Here is a 25,660-nt window from a genome sequence, read left to right on the forward strand (position 1 = left end):
TTGGGGCTGTTCCTCTAGAGAAAACTGCAGCTCACCCACCCACAGCTTGGAGGTGGGTGAGAGAAGCCCGTCAGCACTTCCCCATGTATCCGACACGTGAGTGCTCTCACTGTTTGTCTTAAATGAGTCAACACCTCGTATATCTAACCCACTGTACTTGCCTTTTAGAAACAGATGTGGATTATTTCAGAAAAGCAGCATGGGTAAGACTGAACAAGTTTCACCGCTGTTTAACAGACCCTCAGTTCTTACAAAGACTCATTCTCAGATGACATGTAGCAAACCATCCTGTTCTTCCCAGCAAAATATCTCAATTTATTAAGATTGAGATAAATTTATTTAATTAATTAATTAAATTAAATTAATAAATAAATTTAAATTTATTATTTATTAATTTCCATTCTCCATAGTCCTTTGATGGCAAAACCAATCTTACATAAATATACAGACCTTAACTGTAATTAATCAAACATTACCAGGTGTTACCATTTTATTCTCTGTTCTAACATTTGGTAAGGTTTGGTAAGGACTTTAGATGAATGATGCTAAGTTAAAACTAAATTTCTTTTCTACAAATGGAAGGTGAGAGGCTCAGGCAGTCCCTGCTGTCTAATGATGTGCTCCAGCTGTCCAAGTCACCAACAGTACTTGTCAGTGCCATGATCCATGAACTTCCAGCACAAATGTATCTTGGTCTTCTCCAGGCAAGAAGCATCATCTATAGCAACAACTATGATCTAGCTGTGGCAATGATGGTGTCCATTATGTGTTTTCCTGCTGTAGATGTGGCTGCACCACATCCCTAGTATGGAACCCCCATGTCCACTTGGGAACTAAAGAAGCTCTTGTAAAGTCTTAGTGTGCTCAATTCTTTTCATATTTCAGTCATATTTGTTGTTGCTTGAAGTTTAGAGTTTTCCTGCAAAACAAAGCAATATTTTTGGTAGTTTAATAAATAAAATGATTGGTTGTATCTTGCCTTGTGATCCATTCATCTGTAAGGTGAAATTTCTATCTAGTAAAGTTGACAGAAGGGAGCACTATTTATAGAGAGAAAGAGCAAAGTACAGTAATGTAAAAATTAGATGGTAGTAATGGGGCACAGGAAACTGGGAATTTTTTTTTATCCCAGGATAAAATTCAGGAAATGGAATTTTTGTCCTAGTATTTGTTGTATTTCTAGATGGCTCTCTACCTGTGCTCAAGGTGGTATCATTTTTATACATTCTGTGCATTGCTGATTTATTTTTACCTTGTTTTTTTCCCCAGTAGGTGGCCACACTTGCTAATTGAAACCATCCCCTCAGCCCGATGGAGTGGGTTGTGTCAAAGGCATAAAAATAGGACTTGGACATGTAAGAAGAGTGCCTATTGCAGAAACAAGTAGAGCAGAAGTCCTTTTTTTTTTTTTTTTTTTTGCCTCTCTGTTCTCCTTTACTTTTTTTGCAGAAACATGGGTCCCTATAAATCAATTTGAAACCTACTGACAATACATTCTTCCCTATAATTCCTCTCATTCTGGAACCAGTGTCATATCCATTCTTTCTTATACAGAAAGTTATTTTGGCCACAGAAAGAGTATTTGTGGAGTGGTAACGATCTGTGATTTTAAAGGTAAGATGATGAATTTAAAAAAAAACAATTGAACTCAATTTTAGGGAAAAAAGGATTAAAACTTTCTTTACTTCAGCATGAATTTGTCATCTCCTATGTCAAAGGTAGAATCTCTAGAGAAAACTATTTGAAAAAAGTTGAAAAATTTCCATTTTTCAGCAGCACTTTTTTTCCTCAACAGTACTTGACATTTCACTAGTTTCTGACATCCAATTCCCACAACCTAATGCCTTTTTCTGTCTTGTTTAGGCTAAAACAGGAATGGAAACTGTCCAAAACCCTGCATTTTACTTTCTTTATGAAGTGCAAGCGCCCCATGTTCTGCAACACAGCTCTCACTCTGACTATGGTGCTGGCAGACTGGACTCAAAGCACTTAAGTCTGTATATTCCTGAAGGTCTGTGAAGGTCAGAGAACTCCGTGTAAAACACTCAGAATGTTGTGAAATGCCTTAATTGTGTCAGCCATGCTGATGCACTTTGCTGTTACTGCCTGGTTGCTTTCATGGTTTTTTATTCAGTTCATTTATGGATAGGAAATTACTGTTTTCTATGCACAGCACACTTTCTATGTGTTATGGTATGACCAAGCCAATGTAGGTACATAGAAAATGTACACAAGTAGAGATAGGAGACAGAAAAAAAAAAAATTGGGAAGTTCAAGCACAATAAAGAGATTGTGCACATTCTCTATAGTCAACTTCCACTTATTATTACCCATCTAACATTAGATTTAAACACAAAAAGGCAGAGCAGAACATAATATTAAAACTCTACAGAGAAATGCTAAAATAGATGGAATACCACCTGGTGAAACCATGACCCACTAATATAAATTTGTTAATATCACCCAGCAGTTTCACTTTTGGTATATGATCTACGAACCACGATGAAACAAAATATGAAAACATGACCACCGGTAGGGGCTATCTGTGTGATTTCAGAGCTTTCCTTCCACATCTTTTTGCACAGACTACATCAGAAGAAACTTGTCTTCACCACTAGAACTCACAGAGACTTGTCAAGCCTGAAATACAGTAAAACAGTAAATACAGGAACTTGGTAATTTGATTACTGCCACATTCTCTCGTGCCTCTATTTCACACATTCACAGTGAACCCTCGGTGTTGCTGTCCCACTCTGTCAGCCTCAACCAGCTGTGAACAATTTGGGCATTTCACAAAGCAGGAGAGATGTGCTACAGCTCTGCCTTGCACTCAGAGAGCTAAATTAGCCAGCAGGAACCTCCTGCATATAAAACAGACTTCCTAACAGCAACTATACAATGTGAATAGAGTTCCTGCATCAAAAATTCCATTTAGCCTTGAACTTCAGATACATCTGCTAATCTGAAAGATTATTTCAATTTTATGAAGTATTTATTTATATCAGAAGCATAGATAATGATCCTTACATATGGAATAGTATGGTTCTTTATTAGATAAGATTAAGTGAAACACGAAATGTCACATATGACGTGTTAAATCTCTGAATTGAATTTAGTTCAAGTAATTCTAAATTGTGCAAATTCTAAAGATTTGATGTAATATTTTTCCACATAAACTGTTCATGTGTGTACTGTGTCTTACTGAGGTGGAGTTAATTTTCTTCATAGCAACCTGAATAGTGCTGTGTTGTGCATTTGTGATTAAACTACTGTTGATAACACAGAAATACTTCAGCTACTGCTGAACTGTGCTTGGATAGGGCGAGGACTTTCTCTTTTTCCCCACTTTGTCATCAGCCCCACCTAGGGAGAAATGCTGCTGATGGTCCAGAAAGATGGGAGTGGAATACAGCCAGGACAGCCGACCCAAACTGATCAAAGGAATATTCCATCTCACACAGCGTTATGCTCAGCAATAGAAAATGGAGGTACACAAAGGAGATGTCTTCCAAGTTGGCTGCTGCTTGGAGACTGCCTGACACTGGCCTGTTTATGGGAGGTAGCCAGTGATTTCCTCTGTATTGCCTTTCGCTTCCACTTTCCTTCATCTATTACATTGTCTTTATCTTAACCCACAAGTTCTCCTGCTTTTGTCCTTCCTGTTATGTTCCCTGTCTTGCTGCGGGGAGGTGAGTGAGTGAGTGAGCAGCTGCCAGGTTGACTGGATACTGTCTGGTGCTCCAATGCATGCCTGTCAGGTGTGTAGTAAAACACATTTGGTTATCAGGAATCTGCTGTTTGCTCAGCAAATCGTGCAATCCAGTTGAACATATTGAGACCAGTCAGAGGGTTATGGCAAATAAGCAGTGTATTAGGGCAGGATTACATGATTTAAAGGACAACTCTTACAATTAGAAAACTCACAGCTCAAAAAAGTTTGTATACTTTACTTACACAAATATATTTCTCTGGAGCTAGTCTGGCATTCTACATCACTGGTGAATGCAAAGACTATTTTCCTTTTTTTGAAGTTACATATTGGCCTTTCACAAAGCACTTATGTAAGTGATTAACTTCAACTTAATAAAGCAGAAAGGGGAAATTGTTACTCTGAGACCAAACTGGTACCAACGGAAAAGTGTATGGAAAAGAAGAACTGATGAAGATTATAAAAAATAATGTTTTCACTCCATTCACTTCATTATGTTCAAGTATTGATAAGTCATACTAAGGAAGGGGAAAGTAGCATAACAGTGACCACAGGCTTTATATAACTTGATTTTTGCTTCATTTAAATATATATGGTAGAAATAAAAAATGTATTTTGAGAATGTAACTACATCAACTTGATTATTTCCTGTGACGGAGTATCCAAACAATCTTCATTAAATTGTACCAGTTACTAAATACCATTATTGATACACTTATTAAGGTCTTACCAGTTTACTTGTTTCTTTCTTTCAAATGCCAACTCTTAGACCTTGTTGAAGCGGCTATACTGAAGAAACACTTATCATGATTGTTCTGTTTCCGCTGCAACCCACTTACAGCCTGTGGCCAACTGGCCTTTATCCTGCTCTCTCGCAAGGCCATGCTTTGTGCTATGAAGCAATCGGGACTTGTTCTGAGCTTTAGCAGTGGCTGTTCAAAAAAGGCAAATTCCCGATGGCAATTCAGGTTTCCCATGTAGTTCCTCCTTTCAACTCACTTGACTGAAGGATTAAACCAAGACTTGTCTGCGTGTGCAGTGCCCAGCTCCCACCCCTGGCTCCTCAGAGGCCTCCTCAGGCTGCAATGCAGTCCCTAGAGGACTGGCAGAGAATCATGGAATAGTTTGGGGTGGGAGGGACCTTAAAGACCATCCAGTCCCAACTCCCCTGCCTTGAGCAGGGACACCTCCTACAACAGCAGGTTGCTCGGAGCCCCACCCAGCATGGCCGTGAACACTGTCAGAGATGGGGCATCCTGAATTTCTCTGAGCAACCCATTCCAAAGCCTCACCATCCCCACCGTAAATGGAAGCTGGAAGACGCGCGGGTCGCTCGCAGGGACTCTTCCCCCGGGAGCAGGGGAGAAGCGGGAGGCAGGGAACAAACACCCTGCAGCCGAGAGCGGCTCGGCCGCGGTGGGAGCGGCCGGCAGGGAGGGGAGGGAGCGGGAACAAAAGGAGGAGGGGAAAAGGTGGGAAAGAAAGGGAGTCACGTGACGGCCGGCGCGGGCGAACCGGAAGGGTACGGCGCGTGCGGGCGTGACGTGGCGGTGGCGGAAGTGCGTGTTGTGTGTGTGTGAGTGTGTTTTGGTCGGGGCAGAGGCGGCGGCGGAAGTCGGCGGCGGGGCTGGGTGAGGCACGGCTGCGCCCCCGCCCCTCGCCCCCACCGAGGAGCCGCCTCCCCTCTTACCCCTCCTCCGCCCACCCTGCCCCGGCGCGCCCGCCAGCCCCGACCGACGGACGGACGGACGGACGGACAGCGCTGCGCCGCCGCCCCGGCTCCCCCACCCCGGCCAGGTGAGGAGGCGGTGGCGGCGCGGGGGGGTCCCGGCGGCGGCGGGACGCGCCTTGTCCGCGCTCCTGGCGGCGGCCGCTCCCCCGGCGCCGCGGGAGCGTCGTGCCGCGGCACGGGCGGCCGAGGTGGGCAGCCCGGCGTGCGGGGAGGGGACGCTGCTCTCTCCTTTCCCGGCTCAAAATGGCGCCCCCGGTTTTCCCACTTCCCCTTATTCCTGTGCCTGGAAGGGAGCCGCGGGGGAGGGGAGGTGGCGGCGGGGGTTGGAGGGGCTGGGCCCCGGAGAGCGGGGATCCTCCCCTGCGTGCGGGCGCTGCTGCGGAGAGGTATCGCTGCCCGGGGCCGGCCGGGAGGGCTGTGCCCCGCGAGGTGCTTGTGAGATATGGAAGGGGCGGCTGGGTGATGGGTCCCTCGCTTTCCCTTTCGCTTGCGTCTGGAAGAAGCACAGTGAACTAGGTGGGAAGTAAAATGCTCCCGACAATGCGTCGCCATCGGGGGGATCGCGACAGGCCTAGTGTGCTGGATATCTTCTGCTTCGCACGGAATTGGAACTAGACGCAAAGCTGGGGTAGGGTAGAGGAACAAACCTAAGCTTTTTGTGTTTTAGAGGAGAGCTGAATTGCATAAGAACTATCAAAATCCTCCAGACAGGGCCATGAAAGGCTGTTCTCTCAGCATTTTTAATGATTTTTTTTTTCTACCTTAGCACCTTTTTCAGAGCTTGGGGATGGCATTGAGAGGCTAAACAGCTATTTAAGCAGCAGAAATTAATCAGTTTCTTTCATGTAACGTTCAGGCGAAGTAAAATTCATGGATTTTTAAAATTTTTTTCCAGTTTTATAGTGTCTCTTCAGAGTTACAGTCATGCTTACCTACGGATGGCATGTAGGTATTGTTCTTCTATAATGGGAAACTTGGAAAAGGTAGATGTTGGCTGAAGTGAGGTGGCTAGAGACAATGGTATTGTAGTCATCACTTACATTTCCTGTTTGATAAACCAGTTTATCTGAAAGCAATTGGTACCATTCATATTCGGATGAGCTTATTAGATGGCTGTTACCTTTAATTGTAGGGCTATGGTTTTTTTGCAGCAACTGTGTTGATTCACTTGTTTAACTTACAGTCTCATTATGTTTCAATACGGCTTACATATGATGATCATTTTGCTGGTTATCTCTGTCACTGTCTTGAACACTGCAGTAAGGTGCCACACTAATTCTGATGAACCTGGAAGGAAAATTGAGTTAGTAGGAGTGGCTAATATATAAGCCTTTGTAGTTACTGCCTTTTAAAACGTTCAAGAAAGTCCAGTATCAAGAAATTTCAAGTAGATAATAGTTGCAGCCTTAGCATTGTATGCTTTGTGTCCATTGATGCAGCATACAAAAGTTTATTAGTAAGAAACAGTGTTGTTTGCTCTGAGATATAAAAGTGGTGGAATGTTCCAGTTTTAAATTTATCGTGAATTTTTTTGTGTAGCCTTTCTATTTGATAATACACTTAATCACATTAATTGTAGGAACAGTGCTCACTGTCTTAATCTCTTCAGTAGGCTGGCTTTTGTCACCAGTGTTACTTTGATACTTCTGTATTAGCTGTATTGTAGTTGAAAATAGTCCAGTGCTTATGCTTACATGACTGAATTATGCCATTAAATTGAGAGTTTGTAGGTATTGGCTGGGGCTGTTTTGGTATTTTGTACACAGACTCAGGCATAATAAGATTTGTGTTGGATCTGTTAAAATACTTTGGACCCTTTCATAAATAAAACTCAAGACTGTCCAACAGCATACAAATTTCTCTTCTGGAGAAACAGCATCCAGTAAATTAGTTGGTGGGATGTCCTGGAGTACTTGGCTAATAATATACTCCAGGCTTTGTGTTCTGGCATTTCAGCATGGATCTGCTCTGACATGGGGGAAATATTCAGAAGAGTGCAAGTTCCTACTTAGCAGAGTGACATGTATTTGTACTGCCCAAGACTGCAAAGTGGAGTTTTTATGTTAAACTCGACAAAAGTAAGAAAATGTCCCTCATTTCCATCCATCTCAAAAAAAATTTTAGTATTTTCTTAACAGATTTTTATATTAGTAGGTCACTTCTGTAACTCCCATATGTATCAGTTTAAGAGCTTGTTTCAAGTCAAGCAGTTGAGTACTTGCCTTCATGTAGCGAATGAAAATGTCTTACCCAGGTTTTCTTTCTTTACGTATTCCAAACTTATTGATTACATTGCATACAAATTGGAAGAGGAGCAGAAAGGGAGCCATATCAGTAGATTTTTTTTTCCCAGGAAATTTTTCCTAGATCTGGGTTTGCAGTGTATGTGTAGGGTATTGAGTGTACTATTCCTCCTGGGTTCTCCAGGTTTGTATTTTACTGATGAATTAAGAAATAGAAGAATGAATGTGACCTGAGACTTGGAGTGTGCACGGGGAACTGTAGCATTGAAATCTACTTCTGAGTCTTGGTGAGGCACTGTGTGCTCAGCTCACAGATGTGAAAAGACCAGGCCAAAACCATTCTGCAGTGGCTGTGTCAAACTGCAGTGCTGCTTCTCTTCACATCAAGCAGGTACTTCTCTTGTTTTTTTGTGTAAGTGTGCTGCCATTGGTAACATCTGAAACCTCAAAAGATTATGATTTCCATATACACTGATAGAAGGTGTTAGCGACTTTTTTAGTATGTCACAATCATCTGGATGTGCTCTATCAGGTTTTCAGTCTTGCATTTTCTTTTATCCTGAGCTGTTGAAAAGTGGGTGGTATGACTAGTAGGATTCATTATTAATTTATTAGGTGTATTGATGTGACTGTTGAATGAATGAGGTTTGCAGTATGTTTCTTAGATGGCCTTCCTGTCAGGTCCTGTGGTCTGCTATCAGCTTGAGAGCTGGTTGTCTTTGTACATGATGTCTGACTGTCTAGAATGATTTCAGAGGAGGGATGCTGTAAGAATGTAAACTTTGATGGTCTCTGATAACTACAGCTTCTGTAGCTTGGACATCTATAAAAATAAAACTAGATATTCTTCTTGACAACCTGTGTTGGCTTTGTAGTTTTGAAGTAGTTTTGCCAGGGGTAGTAGTTACTGTTTCATGAGTGGTAAAAATCTGAAATAACTACCAGCCATAAATGCTCAGGTGAAATTGATAAATATTATGCAAGTTAAATGTTCTTTTTTCATACCTCATTTTGCTCTCTGTGTGGGAAACAACTAGCAAAAATATCAGTCATAGGGAGTAACCTGTGCAGTGACTTGATTTCCTCACTGTGTGTCATCTAGAAGTCACTTGCTCCCAGGAGTACCAAGTCACACAGTCGTTGGATGCTGTCCTTATGTTTTTATGAATGCTGCAGTCTGGAAGAATATGGGACATATTAAGATTAAAGGATTTTAAATTATTTCATGGTTGTCCAAACACACTGGAATGCTACAGCAAACAGATGGGTTTTTTTCCCGTTTTAAAACAAAAATAACTTAATTGTCTTCATTATTTTTCCAGAGGAAAAGATAAACAAATGGCTGACAGTATTCTGAACCACCTATATTTTGGTTATGCCTTGCTGCATTCTCTATTGTAGTACAATTAGGGAGAGATTAACTGTTGTCACTGATCCATTTTTATCCAAATCACTCCACAACTTCTGAAGCATATTTCCACAGCTTGGAGGGGGGAAGAGTCTTGCCTGAGAGCCAACACTCTACTAGTGCAAAATCGTTTTATGGTGTAAGGATGAAAGGTCTGATATTTTTAAAATAACTGGATCCATTCCCATATTCTGAAATACTACCAAAATTAGTTTAATGAATAAGAGTTTTAGTATAGAATTAATGTGGTAGTTAATACAAACGATGGTAAGATTTGCAGGGGCTTTTTTGCTTCATTCTTTCACTGTGGAATACTTTCACATGTTTCCAAGAATATACAGCTAAAAGGTAATACTTAATAGATTATGCTGCACAACTGAAATTTTTAAAATATGTATTTTTTAGTGTAATAGTGAAATGGAACACCAGCTCAGGACAGAATGCCAAGTTGTTATATTCTACCTCAAAGAAAGGCAATTATTTTGAGAGAGATGAGAAAAGGAGGAACATGAACAAATAAGTGTCTCTAAGATGCTGAAAATATTTTTTAGAACCTGTGTTCTGGATACAATTGGAAATAAAGTACCTGTTTTTCAGCTGTTACGTTTTTCTGTAAATAATGCTAAGATTTTTGTTCTCATTCATTCCATGAATATTAGCTTGTAAGGGAGTGTCTTACTGAAGCGTAGGGTTCTGCTAGACTGCTGAAACACTTTCCAGGAAAGAAGGTTCTTCAGGACTTGTGTTGAGGGAAGGGGAGATTCAGGAAGGAGAAGGGAGGCTTGGCATCTGAGCTAGGCCTGTAGCAAAATTGGAATGCTCAAGTGCCTGATCTGTGTTTGAAACAGGAAGGTGGTTAAAGAATACTGTTTGGTTTGAAATGTAGTTGCTTTATCACAAGGAATGAAGAACAGGAAGTAATTTGAAAGTATTATGTTTCCTTACTTTTTTGCAATATATGAATTTATGGCATTTTTTGCATTAGGAGCACATACTCCAACCTAACTCACATCCTAGATGTTAAAAAAGCTGTATTCCTGCAAAGTGTGCTTAATTCAAATAAATTATCAGCTGGAGCAGGACAAAATTATGAGCTAATTTTGAGAGTCTTTTGTTTTGCATCTACTGTTAAGTGTATAAAAGCATAAGTATTAGGGTCAGAAGTGGTACCAGCAGAGTCTAAAGTCTTTCCTTTCTATATGAATAAGTACTGTGGGTGGGGTTAATTTAAGCAGCTGGAAAGAAGAGTAAGCAGACTAAGCAATACACTGTTCATACTTGTCCTTACCAAAATCTCTGTTGTTTATACTGATCTAGGACACGTGTAACTATTGGAAATAGAAATTTATCATTGTACAGTAGTTATCTGGTAGTTTGTGCAAAGTGGCCTGGAATTCTTACTGGTCAGTTGGTTTTCATATGGAAGGCTTCACTTTTGCTTCTCAGTACAGTTGTTAATTAGGGAGGATATTAATGGTTTGCGTGTGAAGATCTGTACTTTTATGTAAGGAAATTGTGTTTGATAGGTGGGATAGAAGTGAATTGATGAGCTACACTTGCTAAGAAGCTGCTGTGGTGTTTGAGTTTTCCCAAATCGCTCAGTTTTTTAGCATCCTTGAGCAGTGCTGACTTTGGAATATTGGTTAGCAGTAGTATAATTATGAAAAGTTATTCCTGCTTGTCATTTGTTATTTTACTGACAATTTGCAAGTCTAAACCTGTTGTGTTATACATCAGTCCTGATTTGTTAAGAAGTAACAGGAGACTGAGGTCTTGCAAAAAGCAGCATAATTGGATTTTAATGTGCTAATTTGAAGCTTTGATGGGAAGACTAGGTGTTGAAGAAGATAACTGGTTCATGTGTCATAAATTCTGGCTATAGTTGACAACTTAGAAATGATGGTACCTGTAGTCTGGACTGCTGAATTTGGTAAATACTAGGTGAAGTTATACATAATACATTGCATTAGTGAATGAGACTTGTCTTACTTGGTTTGTAAATCTAATGCACCCACTGTCTTTTCACAAAATAGGTTGTTACTGGCAGAAGAACCAGGATTCAGATCTCAGTGGAACTTGCTTTCAAAGGCTGTTGAAACAAAGGACTGCTTTCTAATTTGGACATGGCTAATCGAGGAGCGACAAGGCCCAACGGGCCAAATGCTGGAAATAAAATTTGCCAATTTAAACTAGTACTTTTAGGAGAGTCTGCAGTTGGCAAGTCAAGTTTGGTGCTTCGTTTTGTAAAAGGACAGTTTCATGAATTTCAAGAAAGTACAATTGGAGGTGAGAAAATTACCCTGTTAATTGCTTTCATGTTATGTGTTTATATTGTCCTTGCCCTTGAAAGCCTTAAATGTAATGGCACTTCTGGAGTGATCCTTGACAGCAAGGCTCAGACCTGTGTCAGTAATTGAGAACTATGACTTTGAGTTAAACATAAAGATCCTTTTCAAATGGAGGTAGTAAAGGTGTCTTGAACTGCATAGTTTTGAAACCTGGGCTAAATGTTACATTTTGTTTGTAAGTGGGTGTGTGGCTCTTTTAATTGTGCTGCGTGCTTAATGCATAAAATAACTGCTTAGTAAGTATTATGAGCTTAGTTTCTATGAAAAAAAACCCAAGCATTGCATCTTCCATAAAGCTTGTATTTGTCACTTAGGCATTCTGACTTTGATTTTGGAGAACTTGCTACATTTTTAGATACATTTTTGTGTTAGCAATCACAGAATTTATTGTGCTGTTTTTCCATTTTGTGACTTCAAACAAAACAGGTGCTGGCTACCAGAATTTTTAAAAAATCTGTTTAGCTTTAAACAGCTTTTATCACACTCTTTCTCTTGGCAGATTTCTTAAGTTATATTGTGTTTTGGAGTTAATTGTGCTTTGAGCTGTATTCCTCCTTGGATAGATTTAAATGTATCCTAAAACTACCTAACAGCATACAGACTTTACAAAGTTTGGATTTGGTGAATTGATAATTACTCTCCAGTAGCTGCTGTTGCAGCTTGCATGAGTCAGCCTGTTCCATTGTAATATTTATGTGAAGGCCTTTCAGTGGTCTGTATGTGTCTTCACACACCAACAGTTGTTGAAATGTAAAAACGCTGGAAAGCTTACAAAATAAATGCAAGCTGAATTTCATTGCATTCTTCTTTTGCCCTATTTCTAGCTGTTACATGTGTTTATTTTTTCTATCTGTCAGCATAAATAGACAACCACATATTTTCTGCTTTAGCAATCTTGCTAGTGCACACTTTTGGCTCAGTGCATTTTATCGTGGCTTGAGGATAGGTGTTGGTATGAAAGTTTCTGTATGCTCTGATAAACAGCTGTGTGGTAATACAGAGAACTTTCTCAAAGATGTGTTGTGAATTAACTTTCCAATGTCACCAAGGTCTTTAGTTTAGAAAAACAGTTAAAATTTAAGTAAAATTCGTTGTTCCATTTCAATGATCTCAAAATTCATTTAACCTCTGTTTAGTTTTTTCTTGTTTTAGTGTTTGGAATAGCCCAAACCCTGTTACACTGATCAAAATCTAAGCAAAGGTTAAACAAGAGCCTAAGTTCAAGTTCAGATATATAAAGTTTAGTGTGATCTGTGTTAACTTGTGCTTCTTCTATATCAAATAGAAACAAGGAAATGCTATATAATACAGCTGAGAGCTATTACATGCAGCAATGTTGGGATTCAGAAAAGTTTTCTATAGAGAAAGCTGTCTAACTCTGTGGCTTGTAGTTGCCTTAGGCATAATTTTCTTTGTATACAAAGAGAGGCTTATGTGCATTGTGAATCTGGATAAAAACATCTGAAAGGGGTTGCAGTGAAAGGCAGACATGTTGGATGGTGGTGGTGTGGTTTTGCCACTTCAGACTAGTGTAGCAAGGCCTGTTAGTTGCTTAAGACAAAAGTATGGCTGTTAAAGAAGATAGACTTTCAGATAATTAACAGATGATTAATTGTTAATTTACTATGGCCTTGGCAAGGTCGAAGAAAGTTATCTTTTTTGCAGAAATTAACTGTTATTTTAAAGTGGTTGAAATGTTACTTTTGACAAAAACAAGAGGATTACAAAAAATAAACCTCTTGTTTAATTCTCTTTCCAAGTACATACCTTCATTTATGCAGTGTAGGTTTGTTTTTTTTTTGTTAAGAGAATAAAGTCTGTGAGAACTTGAAAATCAGCTTGCTTAACATCTTGTCTCTGCCTTGGAGAAATATAATACTGAGCTGGTTCTGGGGAGAAAACACTTAGTTTAGTGCAGGATGCATAGTGTTTTTCCACTCTGTTTTGGTTCTGGGCTGCTTAGGGAGCTGCCAAGTGGAGCCTGTTCTACCAGTGTTCAGATATGTAGCATTTGGAGAGATTTATGTTGATTTAACATTGGAACATCAAAGCTTTTACCTTCTCCAGCCTGCCTGCTCATCTGTGATGGATGCTAATACCCCTGAAGCAGGAGCACCTGACCACTTAAGGAGTCAGCTTCTGGTCACGGTTTAACCCCAGCCAGCAGCTAAGTACCATGCAGCTGCTGCTTACAGCTGAGACAGGGACACTTCTGTATGCTAGTTACAATATCCTTTACAGAGCAAGAGTGGCTTCATTTTGGTTTCTGTAATGAGATGTGTTGAAGGTTGGAGCAGTTTTGGAATGATTCATACACTCTCAGAGTATGTAGGACAGGATGCAATCCCAGGTATGCAAGTGTTAGGGATCAGTGTCTCTTCATCCATTTGATTTAAATTGATCGCAGTCCATCAGTGTGCCTAGTGATCAGAACTCCTGCTTCAGCTAAATAGTGGGCTTTCTGTAGTTTAGTTTTCAATGTGGATTTCTGTGGGCACTCACCTCCATACTTCTGATTGTACCTTAATGTGAATGGAAAAATTTTACTAGTAGTAACTGTTTGAAGACTTGGAATGAGTTAGTATTTTCTCTAACTGGAAGACCATTATTTATGGTAATGCATTCAGCTGTAGTAGCAATGGCTGCAAGTTTTCCTTAAACTACAGGCTGTTGGAATTGTGCTGAAATTAATTCTTGAGATCACTTGCTAAGTCAAAAATACAGCTGCTTTGAGAACAGGAACTTTAAAGAAGTGCCTCTTTCTTCCAGACCTGTTAGCTAAGGCAAAGTTGTTAGGAGCTGAAAAATCACAGTTTTAAGATGCAAATCAAGTAATACAAATATGTAGAATTGAAAATATCTGAACTTTAGGATTATAGCATGATGAGATGCTGTTATTGGTACTCTAGTATCCATCCTGCTTCAACAGACCATATCTAGAAGCTTTTAGAGAAGGCTTATGGTTACTCAGATTCACTATAATGAAAAAGGAATTTTTTTCCAATTTTTGCTTTCTTATGTCTAACTTGAGGAAAGTCCAGTTGTTTAAATAACTCCTCTGTGTTGATCAGAGTCAGACTGTCAGCATTTTGTTTGAATAGATAGTAAATAATGATTGCATCAAACCTGTTGTGTTTTAATAGTAGGCTATAAATATTTTGCATCTCTGTGAGCATAACTATATATGAATATAGAGATACAAGCAAACTTCTGGTTTCAGCACCTCTGTCTTTTTTGTAGCTGCTTTTCTAACCCAGACTGTATGTCTGGATGATACAACGGTAAAATTTGAAATTTGGGATACAGCTGGGCAAGAGCGGTACCACAGTTTAGCACCCATGTACTACAGAGGAGCACAAGCAGCTATAGTGGTATACGACATCACAAACGAGGTAAGTGCTGGAGCAGGGATGCACAAGGGGGATTGGGGAGTTACCAGTTTTGCATTGATCTTTATGGTTTTTTTTCCTCACTGGCTTATGTAAATCAGTTCATCATTTTGTAGAATCATAGAATGGTTTGGATGGGAAGAAGCCTTTAAAGGTTGTCTAGTCCGACACTCCTGCCATGGGCAGGGATGCCTTCTGCTGGACCAGATTGCTCATTTCATACTGCACTATGTAATGTCAATTTGTGTCTAAACTTTTCTGGCTAAAAGACTGTTTCTAGAGTTGGGGTTTTGTTTGTTGTTATTTTTTTGGTTTTGGGGATTTTTTTGTTGTTGCGTTTTGGTTTGTTTGTTTTGGGGTGGTTTTTTTGTTAAAAAGAGGGAAAAGAAGATGAGAAATCCTCTTATAAAAATGTTTCTAACCCCCCCTTAAATCAGTTCACGGAGTTTGAGCTTTTACTCTCATCACATTGCTGGTGGCACCTTTATTTCTGATAATGCAGCCATTATTTTAATATAGTATTTTTGCAAATTTTGATTAAGGATTGGAAAGGTAGCACAAGCTATTGAGACCAAAACCAAAGGTTATTAGATTTCTTTTTATTTGAACTTGGATGAGATAAGCTTCACTAGTTTCTGATAAAATTAGACTTAAAATCCAAGTCTCTCAAAAAAACCACAGAAATCATGTACCATAATGAACAGTCCTCAGTAACTAAAAAGTAATTTTGAGGCCTTCTCAATGTAGCTGTTCATACACTTGAATCTTCCAGAGAAACTGAATTTCCTGTTTTCTCTCTTAACCACTTCTTTCTTTACTCTGTCTGCACAAAGTTCTTCCTACCTATTTACTTCAGCATTATCCCAGCTAAGCACAGTTGAGAGCTAAGGTAGGAATGTTTCATTTTAAAAGCTCAATTGGCAATTTGGAGTGTGCCTTTGGACTAAGGTAGCAGCCTTACATTGGCATTTTGTGCTTGAAGTGTAGATAACAGAGATGGGGATAATAGGTGAGTAAAAAAGGATAATAAAACTCAGTTGCATCATTTATAATCATTAACAGGAATCCTTTGCCAGAGCGAAAAATTGGGTCAAAGAACTTCAGCGACAAGCAAGTCCTAACATTGTAATAGCTTTAGCAGGAAACAAAGCTGATCTAGCTAACAAAAGAGCTGTGGATTTCCAGGTATGTACATAATTTTGTTCATAGAAATTGCATTTTGTTGGAACAGATAGTAAATAAACCTACGGGGAGCTTATATGCATAGCCTAGCTAGTTATTATGGAGGTCATGCTGTTAAATATAAATGTCAACTGAGACTAATTAAATTATACATGCTACCAAAAAACCTATTTCTGTACAAGTAATATGGAGGAATAGGCTTTTTGGAATAATTAATTTGACTTTGAGGAATAATTAATTTATTTGCTTATCTTTAAGGCTAATTGAGTATCTGTTCTTTGATGTGACCTCTTTCTTTCTCCTACCCAAAATTACCAGTAACTAGAGTTTCAGTGGATGAGATAGGAGTAACTTCTGTCTGGCTTGTCAGCCAGAGAATTTTGATTATCGTGTGATACAAAGCTGATTGATGTGCCTAACTTGCTTAGGCTGTACTGTTGAAGCAGTGTTGAAATTTTAATTGAGTTTTTCCTGGCATTTCTTTTGGTTTAGTGATTACAGCTGTGCTCTCACTGGTGTATTTTATCTTCTAGAAAGTTTAATCAAGCCATCAGAAAATAGCCTTTAAACTGAATTAAACTAACAGCAGGTAGTTTTGGTCCATTCACGATTGACTGAATTTGAATTAAGATAGTATTTATTAGTCAGTAATTGATGGTTTTTAATCTGTGTTTGGGGTCACTGTTTGAGATACAGCTGCGTATAGTCATGAATTCTTTTGTAATAGAGAGTTGAATTAAAAGGTTAGCAGTGGTTTAGGTGTTTTTCTGCCAGCTTTTTAATTTTATATGTCTGTGACAGTTGACAGGCGGCTTTGGTGTTTTTTGAAAAATTGTGGTATTTAGCAAAAATTTCATACATGACTGCAGTCAATAAGGTAATCACATTTAACTAACAAAGTAGACCTTCCTGTACTATTTCTTGAACAATTACAGTCTTAATGTTTTTCAAATGTTAGGGGGTTTGCTACTGTGTATTTGTGGGCTCCTTGTGGGCTTGACAGGCCTTTCTCATTGTGAATCAAATATTAGATTTCTAAGTATTTGTTAATGTGTTGTTTCAGATAGAATTACATAGATCTTAGCAGGTGTCATTTAATTATAGAGTCGTCGATTATTCTTATGATCATCAAAGGTGTTCTGTAGTTCAGCTTTTTCATGGATTTCTTATTGAATGCAAAGGCAGTTACATAATCATAAGAAGCTGCAGATTCTCAGCTGAACTGACTAATAAGCAATGGCAGAAATAATATGGTTCTTAAGAGCAGTGTATCAGATTAAAATTCATACTGAAAAGGGAGGTAACATGGCAAATTACTGATTACTGCTTATTTGCTGTAATTGTGAATTTATATCAGGATAATAAAACTGTTCTGATCCATCTGCCTCAGTGGTTCAAAGATTCAAGATAGTTCACAGGCTCCCTTTTTCCAGGGTAGTAATGGACTTGCTGACATTTGATGGCACTTTTGAAGCTTATTTGTTCTTACTATCAGAGCTAATGTTCTGCATCTCTTTCATAAATATTTTCATTTATGATTTATATTTTTCTGAGATTTTTCCACCTGGATATTTTTAAGATTAGTAGGGATCTTTAAGATTCCACTTATAATTGTTTAACTGATTGGTGAAATTGTAACTTCTCCATAACTGCTGTATAAATTTGTGAGATGAGTGTTTCCACAAACTGTCTTTCTTTCAAAATGATGTAGAGATTGGTTTTTTGTAGCAGTTAAAAGTACAGTGTGTAGTGATTGTCTGAGTTTACTTCATAAGAAAAAAATAGAAATGTATTCTTATTTTAACTTTCAGGAAGCACAGGCTTATGCAGATGACAACAGCCTATTGTTCATGGAGACGTCTGCCAAGACATCTATGAACGTAAATGAAATATTCATGGCAATTGGTGAGTTTATGAACAAAATGAGAACTTTAAAGAGAATGGTTTTCATGAGATTCAGACCATGGCAATCTTCCTAACCTAAGATCTTTGTTTTTCATGTGAATTATTTTTGGTATTGAAGTGTTCTTACTCCCTTTCATTTGTTTAATTTTATTTAAGCATCTATCTGAAATCCAAAAGCTGTGCCAAAGATGGCAATGTGTGCTTAAATTCAGTGTCCAAGTCATAAGTATAGGACCCTGCATGTGAAAAGTAAACCTACTCATATATTTTTAATTTAACATAATCGTAGGGATTTCTGTAAAAATGCTAGCGTGTAGTAGTAAGTATAAACCAAGAACTTTTGTGTTCCATTGATACCCAAAATTGTATTTAAGTGTTAATAGACTCATGAAAGTGGAGGAAAAAGAACTCATTTTTAGGCTGGCCACTAATCTATTTAGTAGTTGTCTTAATTATAGTAGATGCTTTGATAGTGAGTAGTAGTAATGTATAGCATCAAATAACCTCACTCAATCTGTTTTGTCTGTTGCACCTCTCTAACCTGCTTTTTGTGAAAAAACATCATTGATGTTAAAGTTAAATGTTTTTAAAAAGGTCTTGATCTTCTACTTTCCAAGCCAGGAGAGCAGGAGGTAGTTTTTGGTGTCTTTCAAACTTCCAGCAGATGCAAATTAAATTATCAACATAGCAACCCTTTATAATAAGTAAATGCTTCATATTAACTGTAAATAATTGAAAAGGGGGATAGACACAGACACTTAACTGTCAGACAGGTAAGTATATTTTTGTCATAAATGTTCAAGATAAGCATGCATTTAATGATACAGAAATGCTCAACTGTACTATTCAGGTGAAATGTCAAGATTATGTTTAATAGTGCAGGTTGCTTCCTGCTCAAAAAAATCCCCAACATCTGATTTTTTAAAAAATTTGATATATCAACAATAATTCTTGCCTCCATATTTTAATGAAGTCTGTAAAGTAAATTTGAGGGAAAAAATGCCCAGTTAGTAACTGTGTGTTTTGTCTGCAATGTTTTTTGGCCATGTGAAAATTTTACATCAGTGGGGTGAAATTCAGCTTTGTTAGTGCATCAGAACAAGATCTGTGCAGCAATAGACTCTGAATGGAAATTCGGATGAGGTTATGAGTATTGCATGTAATTTGGAATGGCCTGCAAAATATGGATGCAATTTTCAGGACCATGTGTAAATATGATCTTAAAGCTGAGAGAAAATTAAAAATGAGAATGTTGAAAGAATTGTTGGATGCAAGCTGCAGCTGCTTCTAAATTGACTGCTTCAGCACTCATTCAGAACTCCCAGTTAAAAAGATCCCAATGCTAATTCAGTTCTAGATACAGTTCTAGAATCCAAAACATTGCTCTGAAGACATTTATCTGTTGGTGCATTGACCCTTTTTACTGGCTCAGCAGCTTAGTACCATGTGGATTCTTGGGTTTTACCACAGAACTGTAGAACAGTCCAAGTTGGAGGAGATATCAGAGGATCCCTGTGGCCCACCCTTTTGCCCAGCACCCTGAGGTTATCTGGCACCACAACATGTTGATGTCTGCTCTTTGGGGTTTTTTTTGGCTAGGTTTCATTCATTTTAGAAAAAGATCTTTTAAAAACTGACAGAAGTAATTACTTTGGAGTGAAACCATTCAGCCAAGCTATAGAACAAGGGTGGTTGTTGGGCCCTGGTAAAATAGGCCCATGGAATTCCTTCTGTGTAGAACTTTGCAATTTTCTGATGGAGAGAAATCCAGGAGAAGCTGCTGCTCAGAAGGGCGACAGCTTTCACCCTTATTTTTTGTGTTAAGACTGAGGGACCTTGGAGCTACAAGGGCAACAAAGAAATTACCAGTCAATTGACTGATAAGAACTGGAGAGAAAAGACAGCTTGAAAAAAAAACAGGAGTGGCTTGATCTGATGTTGAGGGCCATTTTATATGTTGTCTGCAAACACTTACTTTGCTGGGTATCTGGGAACTGTTTGACCCATTTCTGTCTGTGTTTTGTGCCTTTTCAATGTTTCTGTATCTTTTTGCACTAACATCCTGATCTTAAAGCCTGTTCTGTGTGGGTGGATTCCCACTAGAGCTGTCATTTACTGGCATAGCACACCTGTGCAGATACATTTTACTGCTCAGGTTCCCAATGCCATTTCACTCCTGGAAATCATAAAGTAGCTAATCATTAAGAAGTGTCTTCACTTCTTTTATTACCAGTGCACCAAATCAAATCAGATTATACAATGAGTACACTGATACGCCTATAATATGTTGTTCTTTTTACTCAGGTGATTTAATCTTAGTAAAATCTCAGGTTTAACTCTTACTTCCTGTTCACCTTACAGCAAAAAAATTGCCCAAGAATGAACCACAGAATGCAGGAGCCAGCTCTGCCAGAGGAAGAGGAGTAGACCTTACTGAACCCACACAACCACCCAAGAGTCAATGTTGTAGTAACTAAAAGATCAATTGCTTTAAACTGTTCTGAATATTCTTCTGCTTCCTAACTGTTAATAACCATGGAATTGGAGTGCTTAACCTGGTCCAGTACAGCTTCCAAACAGCGAAGAGACTTACAATAATAGTCAAGTTCATGATACAGAGTTTTCTTTTCACCTAAAATTTTAACATGCATGTATCCACCACTGGCTGTAATGTTTCAGCAGTAGAGGAGAGATGGAGGCGGAATAAACTTCCTTCAGTTGAAAGGTTTTAAAAATCAGTTGTTATTATTAGAGGTGTAGAAGAACTACTTTCTGTGGACCTAATTGGCCAGTTCCTGTAGCCTCAATACTGATCACTGTTATAATAAATAGAATTGGGTCTTTTCATAATTCTCAATTGTGCTTTAAAACCTCCTTAGAAACAGGGTCTAAAATTTACTTAAACTTATTTGCAGTATTGATGCAACCAGTTGTTTCTGCAGGTATCCATTGTTTAGTTATACATTCCATAGGTTAATAATTTTATTACAAATAATACTTGCATTAACAATTTTAAGAATCCTATGCTTGCTGGAAAGTGGAGTTTTAGTTGGTACACTGTATGTAAATTATATCAACCCAGTTAGTTATCTTAATGAATTAGTGATGAATCAAGTCTAACTTCATTTCTAATCTGTTCAGAGGGTACAGACCAGTAAATTCAACTCTACAACTTAGGATATGGGTTTTTTTGTCCTCTACAAACTGTAAGAGCTCTTCAAGTAAAACCACAACAAACTCGGTGTCTGTGACTTCTTTCTTGTTTCTGATCATTGCTGGCCATTACAGTTTGTTTTTCCCCTAAGGAAAAAAAAATAGTGCACTAACGATTATGTACATCCAACTTGATTTTAAATTTGAATATTAATGTACTGTAAATAGGTACTCTGCATTGTAGTCTACATTTGTTTAATACTTTCTGTAATATTTAAGAGTTGCTTAAAGGTATACAGAATGTACAGTTACTTAAAGCTAACTTTTTTCCTCTCTAATCAAAGGGGGTTCTGAGTTCTTCCTTTATGGCTAGAACAGTAATAAATGATGCTCCTGTATCTGTAACATAAGTACTGCTGTCTGTCAGTAATGAACTTCGCAACTTTGTTTTCCAAAGTACATTTTATTTTGATCAGTCCAGTATATTGCACTAATTCTTTTAGTTATTTTCATTATATGAAATCTACAAAGTGTGTCAGAAGAGATGAATTAGTCTATTTAAATGTTGAACTGATAGAAACTTACTTGTGCAGATTTTAAATTTGCAGTAATCTGGGTTTAGCAAGAAAAATGACAGTTCACCAGTGTTTAGTTTTATATTGAGGTGCTCAGGTTTGAATAAAGTGGTTTAAAAAAATTTTGATTACTGGTTCTTATTCAGAGTTTCAGGAGGTTTTACTGCATTTGTTCAGTTCCAGACAAGATGTCTGATTCACTGTATGGGTCAGCATTTAAGATGCTTACAATAAATTCATGGCACAGCTAAATATAAGCTCGTCCTATATATATTGTGGCACTCCAGTTATCCTGTGATAAATCTTTAAATGTTGAGGTAATTGGGTATCTTATCGCATCCATTTAGAAGTATGATCAAAATAGTAATATTGTCTCTTGAACCTGCAGCTAATGCAGTCTTTGCCAGTTGTTCACAAGGTGACTTGTTGCATTGCAGTGTCTCTGAGCTGACTCTGTCTCCTCTGCAGCTTGTGATTTGCAATTGATTTGGTACATTTTTGTGTCTTTTTCAAACTGTGGTGGTGGTTTAGAACCCAGTGGTGATGCAGTCTTTTGCAGTTCTTGACCAACATCACCTGCAGTTTGTCACCAAATTAATTGGAGTCCATTTTTTTCTGCCAGCTGTGTATTTGAGTCAGAATTAGATGGCATGGTTTTGTCTATTTTGAGGGCATTTTCGTTGCTTTAGACCTTGATGCCAGCACATTCTCTTGCAGCTGTTTATAGCTGTGACTTGGACCTATTGCACAGAAAGTGTTGGTTTCTTCTTGTTCTGAAGTCTCACTGTGGATGAAAACTTGGATAAAATTTTCTGTCATCAAACTGAGTTCTTCAGAGTCACCTTGTGTTTAGAATTGGAACAGTGTATCTCTGTTCTTTGAATTTACTTCATTGTTACTAAAAAGAGACAGTCCTGGATTAGGTTGATTTTTGTGGTCGTTGGTTTCCTTATTAAGAATTCAATTTTTGCTATGCCTATAATTCTTCCTGGAACATTTTCACTGATTTTGTTTCAGGTTGCCTTTTGAGTCACACTGAAAAATACTTTGGTTGGAATAAAATAGCTGTATTCTATCTTGCAGATGATTAATAGTGTTTTGAGTCAGTTAAGTTGTCTCCAGTGAGGGATACTAGATACTGAGACACGGTGTCCTCTTTTGTTGAACAGCATTCATGCATTCTCAAGTAATGAGTGGATGTTAAGAGTTGGTGCAAGTACTTTAGGTAATCCAGAACCCCTCAAAGCCCATTAGAAGTCAAAATAAGAAACTGGCAAGTAACATTGATAGGGACAGATGCAGTATGAAGTACAGATATAACACATGTTCTTTTTACTGGAGCTCTGTGATGTCCAAGAGCCCTTGTAGTTCTCAGGTATCCCTCTACAAATCTGGTTTATTAGTGCTGATGTTTCCACCATTCTGAAGTGTTTTCTCTCACATTGGAAGTGCTGTGCTCTTGAGAGACCTGACTTCATTTTTACGTAAGACTGCACATACATCATCTGAAGTTTAAATAGTATTTATAGCACTCTGGGTGGTTTAAAGATACTGCTGTTACAGTATCAGCCTTTTGTTAAGGACTGGGAAGAAACCTGAGATCATAGTTAATAATCTACTTCACATGCAACAATATGTCCATCATTGAATCTGTTTCTGGTTTTACAGCAAAGTTGTCTGTGGATTTTCCCCTTCCATTCTTTAGAAGACTGTTCTGGAATCTTCATCTCTTTGACTGCGAATAAATTCTTATGAGGAGATTTAGGTGACATTTCATTCAGCTTAAAGTGCAGTCTAATATGAAAAATATGCACTCTAGTTGAAAAGCCAGTCAACATGCAACTTCTCTGTTTTTCTCAAATACTTTTTCTCCTATGAGAACATGTGCTTTCAAGTGTCTGAGCTCAGCAAGAAGTTTCAGCTCAGACTGTTTCTGGCAGCCTACAAATTCTAGTACTTGAAAATACTTTGGACATGATGTAGGGTTTACTGTTTACTTACAGGATGCCTTAAATCTCTTGGTTGAGGCACCCAAGGGAGCAAGAATTCTTAGTCATTGTGGGAAGTTGAGAACTAATTTCTTGGCTTTGGTAGGAAGAGGTATTTTCCCTGTCCCTCAACGTTTCTGAAATCTGAGAATTAAAAGTGTTAGTAATTGCAGCACTGCAGGAGGCTGGTCATGTCAGATTTGAATGCAGAGCATAAAGGAAGGAGCTCTGAACCAAAGTGCTGTGTTGTTTGAGATCCTCTGTGGCTGCCCTGGGAGACCATTTCTTGTGTTAGGGGAGGTGTTCAGTTCCCTCCAATGTGTTGGCATAAGGGCAAAAGCAATGCCAGGCAGAAGGAACTTCCTTGGGATGTGGTGACTTTCTAGGCATGAAGCTGGCTGCAGTGTGTTCATTTATATTGTATTTTTAATATCATCTGGCTAGACTGGGGCCCAGACCTCTCAAAAGGGTGTATGAGTAGGCATTGCTTACACAGTAGTTGTTTCTTGGGCAGCACTGGCATCATCGAGTGTAGGAGACAGCTGTGTGTAGTGTGTGAAGGCAGATTTCTTCTGCCTTAAATTAGAAAGTGATTCAAAATACCAAACTGAAGGATGCACCTTTTTAATTACTTATAAATTTTAGATGCCTTAAGTTTTGCTCTGTATGTTTCCTTGTGCTTGTTTCCCCCTCCTTCCTCTGATTTCCATGGAGAGCTAGAAGAATATGTAAAATATCCTTTAAACCCTTGGAGCAAGACCACCAACTGTAAGCCTGACCAAGGCCATAATATAACCCATGGGGAACAATCTGACTGCGAGAAAGAGTAAAATCCAGTCCCTTTTGGATGCAAGTCTCTCTTGTCTGCAAGCCAGAGACAGGGCAAAAGAATCAACAAAACTTAGCTGACCTGTCAATGTGGGACTAAATGAAGAAGATTGCCCATGTTACCAGCTCCTGCTCCGTGTATCTGACCATCCTCTTTAGTGGCTTACCTGAAGCTGAAGAAACATGTCTGTACTTCTGTAAGAATGCACTGCTTGGGGAAAAATGAAAGTTCATGTTGTGTGAATGCTTTCCTTTGATGTGGTACATTTGGTGGAAAATTAATTGTATTAGATTAAATAAACTTGTATTTAGCAGTGATTCAGAAATGTGGACTTGAATCATAAAAGATCTAAAGTACCTCTGATGAACTTCAAACCTTAACTTGTTAATAGAGCTTGAATTTTTGTTATCCTTAATTGCAGTCCTCATGAAACCCTCTCTGTAAGGAATGGATGAGGCAGGTAACCAGACCCAGAAGCAATTTTGGTAAAGAATTCACCCAGCCTCAGTTCTTGCCTTAATCAATCTCTTTGAAATAAAATGTATTTCCAATAAGGTGGAAACAAATTCCTCTGAAAACACTGCAGCCTTTTTTGTGAGTTAATGCTGTATTCCAGTAAAGGTGTGACTGCATTTCCTGAAAGAACAGCTGAGCTAGTGCTGAACTACCTGTTTTGATACCTGTACCAGTCAAGGTCACATAGCTGCAGAAAGCTTACTTGAAGTAAAGTACAGCTGTAGCAGCAAGCGTTGAAGAATGGAGGTGATGAGATATACCACAGTTACCTAGAGCAGTGTCAGTGCATGATAAAGTTGGTTTACAGTGTTTACAGGCTGGCAGATGACTGCAAGTTGTTGTTAAGGAAAAGTATTTTTTTCAATATCTGGAATTGTTTTTTTCAAATGTAAATTTTTTTTTGTCTTGACCACAATGAAGTCTCTCATGGTTCTCCCTTTTTCTACTGATATTTGACCCTCTTCATTAATTTTGGTGAAATTCCATAGGAGAAATATAAAGAAGTCTTACAAGTTGTGTGAATGCACACATCACAGAAGAAAGAGTGCCTCTGATGTCAGCTGCAGTGTAAGGCCACTCCTTACTAATGCCAGGGAGAGTAAGAGAGAAGTGGTGCAGAGGGCATGTGCTTCAGGCATGAGGCTGGAAGAGAATGTAGCTGCAGACACAAATCCATTTGGAAC

General features: G+C 38.6%; 2 protein-coding genes across 4 annotated transcripts; one reads left to right on the plus strand and one right to left on the minus strand.

The window, feature by feature from the left end:
• The first annotated feature begins 5,258 nt into the window (after nt 1-5,258).
• On the plus strand, nt 5,259-21,158 carry RAB5A (RAB5A, member RAS oncogene family). 3 transcript variants are annotated; one of them, XM_064704616.1, is made up of 6 exons: nt 5,259-5,506; nt 11,126-11,378; nt 14,681-14,832; nt 15,892-16,014; nt 17,823-17,916; nt 20,278-21,158. In XM_064704616.1, the coding sequence occupies exons 2-6, from the start codon at nt 11,216-11,218 to the stop codon at nt 20,391-20,393; spliced, it is 648 nt and encodes a 215-aa protein (XP_064560686.1). In that variant the 5' UTR covers nt 5,259-5,506; nt 11,126-11,215; the 3' UTR covers nt 20,394-21,158. The 3 variants fall into 3 exon arrangements, with proteins under 3 accessions (XP_064560686.1, XP_064560687.1, XP_064560688.1); XM_064704617.1 differs by lacking the exon at nt 5,259-5,506 and adding an exon at nt 5,785-6,069; XM_064704618.1 differs by lacking the exon at nt 5,259-5,506 and adding an exon at nt 5,829-5,957.
• Nucleotides 21,159-21,949: 791 nt separating this feature from the next.
• On the minus strand, nt 21,950-24,889 carry PP2D1 (protein phosphatase 2C like domain containing 1). The gene is given in 7 exon segments (XM_064703183.1): nt 21,950-22,107; nt 22,110-22,287; nt 22,290-22,739; nt 22,741-23,033; nt 23,036-23,073; nt 23,075-23,116; nt 24,819-24,889. Coding segments are annotated over 7 exon segments (1,230 nt in total).
• Nucleotides 24,890-25,660: the final 771 nt, after the last annotated feature.

Source organism: Zonotrichia leucophrys, chromosome 2 (assembly GCF_028769735.1).
Source record: "Zonotrichia leucophrys gambelii isolate GWCS_2022_RI chromosome 2, RI_Zleu_2.0, whole genome shotgun sequence".
Classification (NCBI taxonomy): domain Eukaryota; kingdom Metazoa; phylum Chordata; class Aves; order Passeriformes; family Passerellidae; genus Zonotrichia; species Zonotrichia leucophrys.